The sequence below is a fragment of the Caretta caretta genome, chromosome 1, assembly GCF_965140235.1.
Source record: "Caretta caretta isolate rCarCar2 chromosome 1, rCarCar1.hap1, whole genome shotgun sequence".
Taxonomy (NCBI): domain Eukaryota; kingdom Metazoa; phylum Chordata; order Testudines; family Cheloniidae; genus Caretta; species Caretta caretta.
This window is the reverse complement of record NC_134206.1, coordinates 307,993,599-308,006,211: the sequence shown is the minus strand read 5'-3', so window position 1 is coordinate 308,006,211 and position 12,613 is coordinate 307,993,599. Positions and strand designations below refer to the sequence as shown.

At 40.7% G+C, this 12,613-nt stretch overlaps 1 protein-coding gene across 1 annotated transcript in view; it reads left to right on the top strand.

Moving 5' to 3' along the window:
- The window catches only part of CTTNBP2 (cortactin binding protein 2), a 193,250-nt gene that overhangs the window by 163,243 nt on the left and 17,394 nt on the right, over positions 1–12,613 (top strand). The window contains 3 exon segments of the mRNA XM_048836159.2: positions 2,736–2,914; positions 6,080–6,285; positions 6,607–6,792. Coding sequence (XP_048692116.2) covers positions 2,736–2,914; positions 6,080–6,285; positions 6,607–6,792 — 571 coding nt within the window.

Sequence of the window (12,613 nt, the reverse complement as noted above, 5' to 3'; positions counted from 1 at the left end):
GAGCGCTTAGTCCTCATTGGTGTCAGCCTCTTTGCAAAGAGCTAGTCAACATGAGAAAGACCCATCTGACCAGAGGGTCTTCAAAGAACTTATTCTGAGTACAGATTCTCATGGTAGAAGAAGGAGACATTCTTCTTCGGATCCAGTCATGTTGATCCAAATGGGGCAACTCTGAAAGCAAGAGCTATGGAACCAATGAGGCAGGAAAAAGATAAGTCAATACCCTTTTACTCCGGGTACTGGGTCTCTTAGCATCAGTCACCTCAATGACCCCATATGCTTATCTTTGGATGTGAGACCTGCAATACTGGCTAGCAAGAAATTACAAACCAAGCTTTGACAATGTGCATTGCAAATTGATAACTTCACAGCAGGTGTTAACAGCACTGATGTGGTCGACATGTGCTCTAAATGTAACGATGATGAGTATACCTTTCAATCTCCCTCTACCTTCAGTACTATTTACCTCTGATGCATCTACACTGTGATGGGGGCTATTAGTCATAACTGTGGTCACCAAATGAAAAGAATCTGCATATAGGTATCTTAGAACTGAGAGCAGTCAGGTTAGCTCTAATGTCATTTCTGCCTGAGACTGAACACAAGATACTTCAGGTTTTGACAGATCATGTGACAGCATGAAATTATTTGCACAAAGAAGGTGGGACTTATTCCTTCCATGACCATTTTTCCTTGGCTAGACATACTCCAAGGTTGGCAAGTCTCATAGCTGTATTTGATGTAGAGGTATTTGTGAAGCTGACCTCTCTCTTTGGAAAAATTGGGCTGAGACTATCCACAGAATGGCAATATTTTCCAGTCACTAATAACCTAGCTTACATTTGATCTAACAGTTTAAAAATGAGAGGCTGCGTAGAAATGAAAGTAGATGACCAGTCTGCTGAGCCATCAAGACTCACTTAACCACACTTCTCTAGCTCAGTTGTGATTTTTTTTTTTTTTGGTCCAAAAGTTATGGCCGCAGTTTGTTAAAGTTGCTGTTTGGGGTGCAGGTGTGTGTAGGTGGATGGGAGGTGGGGCATTGTGTAGGACTAAACTCTGACTAGATGTCAAGTTGACAGTAGGGTCCTTTACCCTCTAACGGGGGTTGGATAACACCTCCACCCATTCCTCCAGTCCGCAGAAAGGGTGAGGCGGGGGGGAGGCAATCCCCTGCACCAGAGATCTGTGGATGCCCTGTAGGTGGCTGACACCACTGGTGCTCTTTTCTCCAAGCCCTTTAGGAGGCACAAGCCTCAGCCTGCACCCATCCCCACTCACTGAGGCCTCCCTAAGCCTGTCCCTTGGAGTGGGTGGAGAGACAATGGAAGAAAAGTCCTCAGGGTCTCACAGGAGTTGCTGCTGCTCAGAGCAGGCCCAATACACACCACCGGGCGGAGCTGGAACTGTATCTGGGCATACTGTGAGGCCAGCAGGACTGAGTGGAAGTGGCAGCACTTGGCAGAGCTAGGGGCAGGAAGCAGGGCGAGCCCCCCAGGGACCTTGGCCAGGCTCCATCATCTTCCTTATCCACCACTTTCACTGCCCGTACCAGGTTATGATGGAGGGGAGTCTGGGCCATATTTGAGTGAGTGGCATTGCAAAAAAGTTGTGGCAAATGTTGAAAGTAGCAGTTTACCTCAACAAAATCGTGGCCTGTGATTTTCTTTCTTTTCTTTTCATATACACAGCCTTATGTATAACATAGTAAAGAATCTGTCTACGTTAGCTACATGTTGTGACTAAAATGAATTCAACTGGTGGAAAATATTTTCCTAATTACTTGGTAGTGCCAAGAGTCCAATCTTACCTACAATTTGAAAACAAAGAATCTTTGCCATAATCTTACACAGTGAGATGCATATTGTGGAAAATAATCACAGTGCATACCTTTATTTGGCTGTACTGTTAAACAAAGAGTAGGGAGATTTTATTTTTTTGATTTTTAATTTCTAAGCACCAGGAAGAGATTGTGATCCTATGAAAACCAAGTGTTTTACTGCATGTCATTTTAAAATTAGCACATTTTGCATTTTGAATATAAACCCTCTAGAGCCAACAAGACAGTTCAGCATTCATCTGATCTTAGCACCTGAACTTCATAGGGATTTTCACCTTCGCAGATTTTTCATTTTCACTAGGAATACTAACATGCAAGTTATTTAAGTCCAGATGCCTAGATATCATGAAATGTTAATTTAGGAAAAATGTCATTCCCAAGTGTATCACTCTTATTTATTTAAAAAAGAACCTGCATGTTTTATAAATCTGTGTAAGCCCCAGCTTGTCAAAGTGAGGTTACTAAACAGTAGCATCAGTCATCTGTATGTTATTCTCTGTAGGAATACATAAGCTTCTTATTATTTATATCATTGTGCTTTGTTTCTTCTTTTGCGCGTGCGTGTGTGTCTGGTGGTATGTGTAACTTGCACGTTCTAGGTCACTGGAGCTTTTTTCTTTGACTATGTTCACAAAGTTATTTGAGCTCTTTGTTTCTATGAAAATGTGTTTAATATATGTTTAAGGCAATAAGATTTAATGCAGCAGTACAGGATACTCAATGAAGATTTGATCGTCTTAATCTTTCTTTTCCTGATTATTTAGATGAGGTATATTAAGTGGTTTTTGAAATGTACCTGATTTCACAATGGGCAACATGCCAAAGAGCCGATCCCTTTCCTTCCTGATAAAGGTATGAAATTATGTCAAACCCTTTGTCTTTTCTGTCTTTGTAGTTCAGAGGTAAAGTGCCCCTTCCATGTGATCCAGTGTGCAAGATCATAGACTGGATTCTTGCCGTTTGGCACCAGCTGAACTCCTGCTTATCCCGTTTAGGTGCACCTGAAGCACTCATAGGGCCAAAACATTTCTTCTCTTGTCCGATGGAGCCTGGGCATGGCCAAGTCACACTGAAGTAAGAGTTATATTCCCTGATTGCCAGTGTTAAGGCATAGTGAGGTACTAAAAATATTTATGAACATAATGATCATGTGTTTCCCAAATCCAATAAGATATTTTTATGATCTTGAAAATAGAAGTATCATCTTTTAGTTACAGTTATTAAAACTATGGTGTGCATAGCCTAAAATTAAACAGCCAGTAAAATTGTGCAGAAAACATACAAAGTTTCCTGTTTTTCCTGAAAATGTCACAATTGTTTGGTATGTTAAATCAACATACTCTGCTTCTGAAAAGAGCCTATGTTCCAACACTTTTGAAAACACGTTTGTGATTAATACAAAAGAATAGGGAAATAGCTAACATATTTGTGATTCATAACGGTCAGCTAAAACACACTGCATGGCTACATTAGATAGTCAATGAATCTTCAGTTCATATTTGTTTTGTGCGCCAGTCTGGCTACTTGGCATATTCATACAAAACTCCTCCAAACACATTGTCCAGCCTGCTTTCCTACACTCTCACTAATGCCACTATTAGACCCTGACTATTAGTCTCCTCCAGATCCTGCCTGGCCCCTGGCTCCAGTCTCCTCTGCCGAGCTCCTGCAGCTGCCTGACTCCTTCCTGTCACTCTGTTATTACGTCCAAAGCTCATTTACTTGCATTTTCCCTCCACCCTCTTCTATCCCAGAGATGTCCCAATCCCCACCAGGTGTCTCCCCAAAATATCATTATCCAAATGTGGATTTGGTATCTGCTTGAAGCTTAATGGTCGTTACTGGTTACACAATGAATCAGTTATGACATTGGGCAGGGGCAATATGGAAAAAAATCTGTGTCTATAAAAATCAGTTAAATCTAATCTGGGACCTTAAACACTGAAATGCCTTAATCTTAACTATGTGGTTATTGCATGGCATCACAACAGGACAGAGTTAAAGTTGCTGGAGTACTTTAACTATAAATTTCCAACCATAATGGATTTAGATTTATTTTAAGTGTAACCTTAACTCTGAATTGACTAGTTTTGGGATAATATGTAGTTTTGGGATAATTACAGCATCGCTGTAATGTTGGTTTTTACCCTTAACTTTTTGATATGTACTTTCAACCTTAACTCCATCTTAATGTAGTTTTTGTCAGGGAATAAACAATAAAAATAAACATAGCTACAATGAATACTTACTGGATATATCTTGCTTGGTAGTGTGGTAATTAATAGTGTTGGGATTTAAATGGCGATAATTAGGTTTCATTGATGGCTCACTGGGTGCTGTTGTTTCAACCTATCCGCCTGAACAGTATGCTCAGCAAGACATCAGTGGCAGCTGTTTTTGCAGCCAGAAGTGTGTTATACCTTCCTCCTTTGAAAGTGGCAACTTAGGCCTGGTCAACACTAAAATATTAGGCCAGTTTAACTACATCTGTCAGGGATGTGAAAAATCCACACTCCTGTGTGGTGTAGGTAAGCTGACCTAAGTCCCTGTCTAGACAGCTCTAGGTTGATGGAAGAATTCTTCAGTCAACGTAGCTACTGTGTCTCAAGGAGGTGGATTACCTACACCAATGGCAGAATCTTCCCATTGGCATAGGTAGCATCCATACTGAAGCACTACGGTGGCACAACTGCAGCGGCTTAGCATTTTAAGTGTAGACAAGCCCTTAGATTCTAGAGAGCAGAACAAGTAAATTCGGAAGACTCCAGTTCCATGGTTCTTGCTGATTTTCTATGCCCTTGTATTTCTGTTGTCCTTGGTCTTGAGAATTAAGTGTGATCTTCCAAAGGGAATTTTTTGTTTTGTTTCATTATGATGTATAAAGGAGGTGTGAAAGAGACTTTTCATAGCCCTTTCTTTCCCACCACCCCCCTTGTTTTAAAATTTATACCTTAGAAATATCAAATAGGCTCAAGGCTAGCGTTTGTTTATATTGTAGGACTTAATAGTATCTCATGTATTTGGGGAGCTTGAGCAGGAGATGCCAGAATGAAAAACAGACACAAGGACTGACTTAAGTGGCCAGATGCAACTTTATTAACTTAACAATAGGGAGGGTGTTATATGACCTCCCCTCACATACCAGACATTTCACTGGCTGCAGGTTAACAGGACTTGTATCATATAACTAATAACCAAGATAGATGCTCTTCAGCCTACCCTTCATATGCTGTTCACTTCTGTAGCCTGTCATCCCCTGCACATGGAAGGATGTGGGTACAGAGTGTCAAAGGGGACCTGGGTCTGCAAAGACTTCACGTTCCCCTTCTCTTTATAGGCCCAAGTTCATCCGCAAAGTCCCGGGTCTCATTTACCTTTGGGAGCTGATCTTGTATATCCTTTATCTGCATTATACACTAGCAGCAAGTTGCAACAAACAACATTCCTATATTATCTCTTAATATTATTTGCTATTTCTTCTCTTTTAACCCAGCTGTGCCTCCACAATGCTGTGAGGAAGGCAAAAAAAATCACCAGACTGTTGCCAGTTTGACCCAACGAGGAAAAATTCCATTCTGATTCCAAAAACAGACAAGTGGTCAGACCACTGCATCCTGAAGCACAGCTTAGTATACATCAACTACAGGAAAGGAAGGCAGAGCAGTCATAAAACAATATGGCTCATGAAGTCCTGGACAGGTTTCAAATTTGGGGAAGGAGCGTAATAGCTAACTGGTTTCTCCATTCCCTCCCCCATCCCCAGACCAGCAAGGGGCAGGCAGAGAAAGCCTCTCCCTCATGCACATTTCTCTATGCAACTGATATTAGAGGCGCTACCTGCTCCAACTTTCCCTCCTCCCCTTTATTTGGGAGTTTGGGCATCATGCATTTTAGTTTGACCAAACATCATCCCTCTGCCTTGCGCTGATTGGGGAGAGGGTGGTATTTCAGACCTCAAATTAAGAAAGAAGGATATCAAATTTTAATGGAAACCACTTTTCTTCTAACTCTTTGGACAAGCATTTGAGTTAAATTGTTAACAACAATAAAAAATGCAAGCCACTTCCTCTTTTGGTCAGGCTAGCCAAAGATGTCAGTTTCTAATGTTAAAACAAAAACAAATTAAAGGCACAAAATCCGTTTCCCTACCCTACTTGTAAGTCATCTTTAATAAATAAGTTATGTGTAAAACATGTTTGATAACTTGTCCTGATTGTAAAGTTTTCTGTATGCTTCAAGGTGGCTGTCCAAATTATGGAACACTGTCATTGCTCCCAGAGTTCAAGAAGCAATACTCTCCAGAGTGTCTGTGAAGAGACCGTCTGCACTGGGACAGACAGCAGCCAAAAAAAGTCCTAGTCAAGGCCAACAGGCTGTAGTTAAAGCAGCTCTCAGTATCTTGCTAAACAAAGCTGTTCTGCATGGCTGTCCTCTTCCACGAACAGGTAACAGTGAACAAGCTCAGCTAGAAAGCAAGCAGTTATATACTGGAATTTCTTAAGCAGGATTAACATCATTTAATGATTTTTTTTAAATAAATGTAGCACTTCTCATCAGTATATCTCAAAGCACTTTAGAGAAGACGTCAGTACATAACAGTAATTTCACAGATATGGTAAGTCTTGTGATTAAAAGAGTTTGATCCCATTGAACGGAATAGTGATGAGAAATCTTAGAGGCCATGTTAGTTCTTTGCTAACTGCATATCTCTAAATGCTGCAATGCACTCAGCATTTTTTTTAAAATGTGTATTAATATTGTTTCAGATCTGGATAGATGCATAGCAGACTTTAAAGGAGGAAATTTCCCCTTAGCCATGGTTTCAAGCTACAAAAATTGTAATAAGAAAAGAGGAGAGAATGCTTCCTGGAGAAAGGTGAGCACAAGTCCTCGTAAGAAGTCAGGCCATTCATCTTCCCAATCATGGAGTAAGCAGGAGGCAAATACAGAAGGTAAAGCTTGTTATTTGGGACCACGGAAAACATGTTAGTCTTTTGTTTTGGGGGAGGGTGTTGTTTTTGAGATGAGTAGATATGACCCTGGAAAGAAACTGGTTTTTATTTTTTTCATGTTTGAACTTCCTTTTAATTCTCAGCAAAAACAAGGTGCATTTAATGTTCATGTCTTTTGAAAATTGTTCAGCTCTTTTGCTCTTTTTCTGGTACTTTTGCAATAGCCTACTTAAATTTATTTTTGTTCTCGTTAAATGTCCTTCCTGTTATTTATAGCACATAAAGTGTTAAATGACATAGTAAGTATGTCAGTTAAATAATCTAATTGTTTTACATGCTTTTTATATATACACAACAATAATGTAAATGGTTATCATAAAAATCAGACATACTTTCTCAATCTATGATCTTTTCACTTTTGCCAGCTAAGTGGAATCAAGCCAGTTTTGGAATTGAATGGGAGAACTCCAAAGAATAAGATAGGGACTGTAGGAAATGATGGTGGAGATGCAGTTGGTGGCATTCTTTCCTCTACCTCAAAATTATCAGATGGGCAAAAGTCTCTGGTTTTTAAATTGCAGGGTTTTTTCTAAGGTTTCCTCTTCATTGCCAAAAATAAATTTAAAAAAATCCAGAGTTCACGTAGGGAAAGACATTGTATTTTAGAGGTTCTAAGATGTTCTAGGCCAAGGCGTTCGAAGCACCGCAGGCCAGCAGAGGTACTCTGGAAAACGAGACCCACACGCAGCTAAGCAGTGAGTTATTGGCTTTATTGAAGGTTAGTGACACACCTGCAATGGGGACTCCAAGCATTGCTGTCACAGAGGCGGAGAACCCAGCACACCGGAGCTTTGCCTGGGACGGAGTCCGACGAAGGGGCAATCAGCGAGCCATAATAAGCAGTACACAGAAACAGCTCATGAATATATAATTAGGTACTTTCCTAAGGGGGCTTTCCGCTACCTGGCAACGGGCCATGCAAGGCAGACAAAACCGGCCTAAAACCGGTTACAGTTGGTTCTCCATGTCCTGCAGTGACCGGGCGGCCTTGAGAAAGCGGAAGTTCCCTAGCTAAGCCGTAACAAAGGCTTCCACAGTTCCTTACATAAGAGGTTACTATATAGTTGATAACTGGTTTAATGCAGCTACAATAGTGTGGCAGATATAATTAATAAGTGGCATTTATAAATTTATAATACCTGTCACCCAGAGATCATGAATCAGCCAGTAAATGGTTAACTATAAATTATACACGGATTGCATTATCCATATGTAAAATCAACTACTTCTGGAATAGAAAAAATAGCATTTTTTAAACAGCACAGAGAGGACTTCAGAGGGTGCTGTAACCAAGGTGGATGCAGGTTGCTTGAGCTCTGAAGTAGTCCACGGGGAATCCCTGAACATCATCCCCTAAACCCACCATCCCCAACCCCAAGAAATATTGTGCCTGACTGCTGAAACCCCCAAGGTGCCCTCTAGCTCTGCATCTTCCTCTCCAAATCTGAAAACACTGAAAAAATAGAGATCTGCCTCCCTGATTCTGCAAACAAAATGGTGCCTGAATCTGATGGAGCGCAGCTGATGGCTGTATTGCAACAGATGGCTGCAGAGACTGTTGAAATTAAATCTAGTTTCCACCCTACCACTGTGCCTCAGATTCAGAGTTCCCGTACATGCTCTATCCAGATGGAATGGGGAAGTAGAACACAGAACTTCTGAAGTGGAAGATAGTCTCAAAGAGAACAAATTCCAGGTTATGAAGAACTGTAATGATATCAAGACTACTGAGACCAAGCCAATTGATCTAGACAATGGCTCACAACAATGTAACACAAGAATTGTGGGTGTCCCTGAGGGAATAAGAAAAGGCAAACCCTCTGAATTTGTCCCTAACTAAGTTGTTGGATCTGCTGGTAAATTTTTGTTTTGAAATTGAGTGGGCACACTGGGCCATAGCCCTTCCCGCCAGCTCCAGGAGGTCAGCCTAGAGCATTGATTGTGTAGTTCCTGAAGTTTACCACTAAGGAGCTTATATTGCAAAAATCCAGAGGAAAAAAGGAGCTCTTGGGGGAGAACCAGCAATTAAAATACTGTTTTTTCAAGTTTCAGAGTAGCAGCCATGTTAGTCTGTATCCGCAAAAAGAAAAGGAGTTCTTGTGGCACTTTAGAGACTAACAAATTTATTTGAGCATAAGCTCAAGATTATCCCTGTGATATGGTTGCAGTGAGGGCAGCTTTTAACCAAGCACAACAATTGGCTAGGAAGATGGACTAGAATTATTTTATTAAATATCTGGCAATGTTCAATATTAAAGATGGCGACAAGATAGTATCATTCAGGTCCCCTCAGAAGGCAGAAAAATACCTCAAAAATCTGCAAACTCCTCCCTCACAAGAGGAGATATATATGGAATGATTTGACTGTATGTAATTTATGTATTGTTCTCTGAGATCTGATATGGCTGCTCTAAATAAGTTGATAGGTGGTAGTTGAATGATACGTATGTTCATTTTCTTTTCTTTTTTTCTTTCAGTCCTTTATAAATCTGCTCCATCTCCATATAAAAACGTGATTACTTGTCAGGTACTTCATACCTACATACATGGGTGATTTAGGTTTACAGGATGTGTGGAGATTGGATAATCCAATGGCTAAAGACTATAGGTTTTTGTTTTGTTTATTTGTTTGATTTTTTTCCTGCAGCTCATTCAACTTATTCAGAATTGGACTATTTCTTAGTGTGAGAAGACTTGATCAGTTCTTTCACTGATTATGGCATTTGTGCTATTGTTATAGCTGACTGTGCTCCTAAATATATTTCATAGCATCATAGAATATCAGAGTTGGAAGAGACTTCAGGAAGTCATCTAATCCAGTCCCCACTTCAAAGCAGAACCAACACCAACTAAATCATCCCAGCTAGGGCTTTAAGTCGGACCTTAAAAGCCTCTGAGGATGGAGATTCCACCACCTCCCTAGGTAACCCATTCCAGTGCTTCACCACCCTCCGAGTGAAACAGTGTTTCCTAATATCCAACCTAGACCTCCCCCACTGGAACTTGAGACCATTGCTTCTTGTTCTGTCACCTGCCACCACTGAGAACAGCTGAGCTCCATCCTCTTTGGAACCCCCTTCAGGTAGTTGAAGGCTGATATCAAATCCCTCCTCACTTTTCTCTTCTGCAGACTAAATAAGCCCAGTTTCCGTTAGCCTATCCTCATAAGTCATGTGCACTAGCCCCGTAATCATTTTTGTTGCCCTCTGCTGGACTCTCTCCAATTTGTCCACATCCCTTCTGTAGTGGGGGGACCAAAACTGGACACACTACTCCAGGTGTGGCCTCACCAGTACAAAATAAAGGGGAATAATCACTTCCCTTGATCTGCTGGCAATGCTCCTACTAATACAGCCCAATATGCTGTTGGCCTTCTTGGCAACAAGGGCACACTGCTGACTCGTATCCAGCTTCTCATCCACTGTAATCCCCAGGTCCTTTTCTGCAGAACTGCCTCTTAGCCAGTCGGTCTCCAGGCTGTAGCGGTGCTTGGGATTCTTCCTTCCTAAATGCAGGACTCTACACTTGTCCTTGTTGAACCTCATCAGCTTTCTTTTGGCCCAATCCTCCAATTCGTCTAGGTCACTCGGGACCCTATCCCTACCGTCCAGCCTATCTACCTCTCCCCACAGCTTAGTGTCATCTGCGAACTTGCTGAGAGTACTATCCATCTCATCATCCAGATCATTAATAAAGATGTTGAACAAAACCGGCCCCAGGACCAATCCCTAGGGCACTCCACTTGATACCGGCTGCCAACTAGACATGGAGCCATTGATCACTATCCGTTGAGCCCGATGATCTAGCCAGCTTTCTGTCAACCTTATAGTCCATTCATCCAATCGATACTTCTTTAACTTGCTGGCAAGAATACTGTGGGAGACCATATCAAAAGCTTTGCTAAAGTCAAGGTATATCACATCCACTGCTTTCCCCATATCCACAGAGCCAATCAGGTTGGTCAGTCATGACTTGCCCTTGGTAAATCCAATTTGACTGTTCCTGATCACCTTCCTCTCCTCCAAGTGCTTCAAAATGGGTATCTTGAGGACCTGCTCCATTATTTTTCCAGGGACTGAGGTGAGGCTGACCGGTCTGTAGTTCCTTGGATTCTCCTTCTTCCCTTTTTTAAATATGGGCACATTTGTCTGTTAGACCCCCAGGGTATATACCCCTATCTAAAATGTGGAGCTTAAATACCATTCCACTGTTTGATACATCATTTGTTAACTCTCTCCAACAAGAGTTAGAACTTTAAAAAAAAAAAAACACGTGCCCCCACCACTTCATCAGCTGCCACGCTTTGGGAAACCTTTAAAGCCTTCATCAGAGGCCATATCATCTCTTATGCCACCTATAAAAAGACATGGAGAGAACACAGAATTGAAATCAATACACTTCTGTCCCAAAAAACAGAGTTTGCTTTATTCTGTTTCAAGCAAAACTACTGGGAATCTGGCGAGAGAGCTGGCAAGCTGTGGGCACACAGACTTAAGCAAAAGGCTAACGATAATTGCTACATAGTCCAAGGTCTTTCCTGGGTGTAATAATAACTGAAATTACAATTCATTTAGAGTAGGCTGGAGAGTTTGCTCATTCTTGGTCTCACTGAACATGTTCAATAATGTAGGTGTTAAGGTTTCAGAGAACTTTTTGTAAAAATTCAGTTGGGAACCTGTCTGTGCCAGGAGTCTTTCCAGCCTTCATTTCTTTTACAGTCAGTTCCACAATTTCTAGAGGGGTATCAGAGATCTGTGGCAGAGGCAATCTGCTAAAAATGTTATCTAGGGCATCTTTACTGATCCCTCTTCAGCTAAATATAGCTTGCATAAAACTGTTGACATTGTTTATTAATATCTGACTGTGTGGTATGTAGCAATAAATTGGACAAAGCACTGTTACTCCTTACACACACAAATCTTCCATAACAGACATTGCTCCAATAATTTGCATCAACTGATTGATAATATTGCCACTTAGAGAGATTCTAAAGAATCTTTAGCAGTTGTTTCTTTAGATGCTGAAAAATATTTTCAACGTATACCCTCTTTTACATATTAGCAAAATTTTGGACTTGGTATATAATTTATTTCTTGGATTAAGTTTTTATACTCCAATCTAACTTCCAGGATAGTTACCAATAGTATTATTTCTGCCCTATTTCCATCACAGAGAGGTATGAGGCAGGGCTGCCCCCTTTCTCCTTTTCTCTTTGATTTAGCTCTAGAACCTTTAGCCATTGTCATCTGAGCAAATCAAAATATTTATGGCATTACGGTGGGCCAAACAGAGAACTAAATTGTGCTCTATGAGGATGATGCTCTTGTATCTACACCTAAGATTACCATTCCTAACCTTCTAACACTGTTAATAAGTTTAAATTCAGGATGTAAAATTAATTAAGGTAAATCAGAAATCTTGTGCATTAACAAATATGTCCACAAAAGCCTTTTCTCAAACTGGGATTTTCAATGGCAATCCTCTTATATGAAGTATTTAGGAATACTGATCCCCAAAAATATTCAGGACATCCCTAAAATAAATATAGAACCAGTTACTGCACAAGTGGTTAATGATTTGGGGAGATGGAGTTTGTTAACTTTCAGTGTGTCAGGTAAAATGAATGTCCTTCCTAGAATTTTGTATGTCCCTATTTCTATTCCTCAAACTGTTTTTAAGAAATTCAATAATAATTTAAGGACATTCCTTTGGGTTGCAGGTTATTTGGGCTCTGAACAAATTACACGTCCCTGAGTCTGTG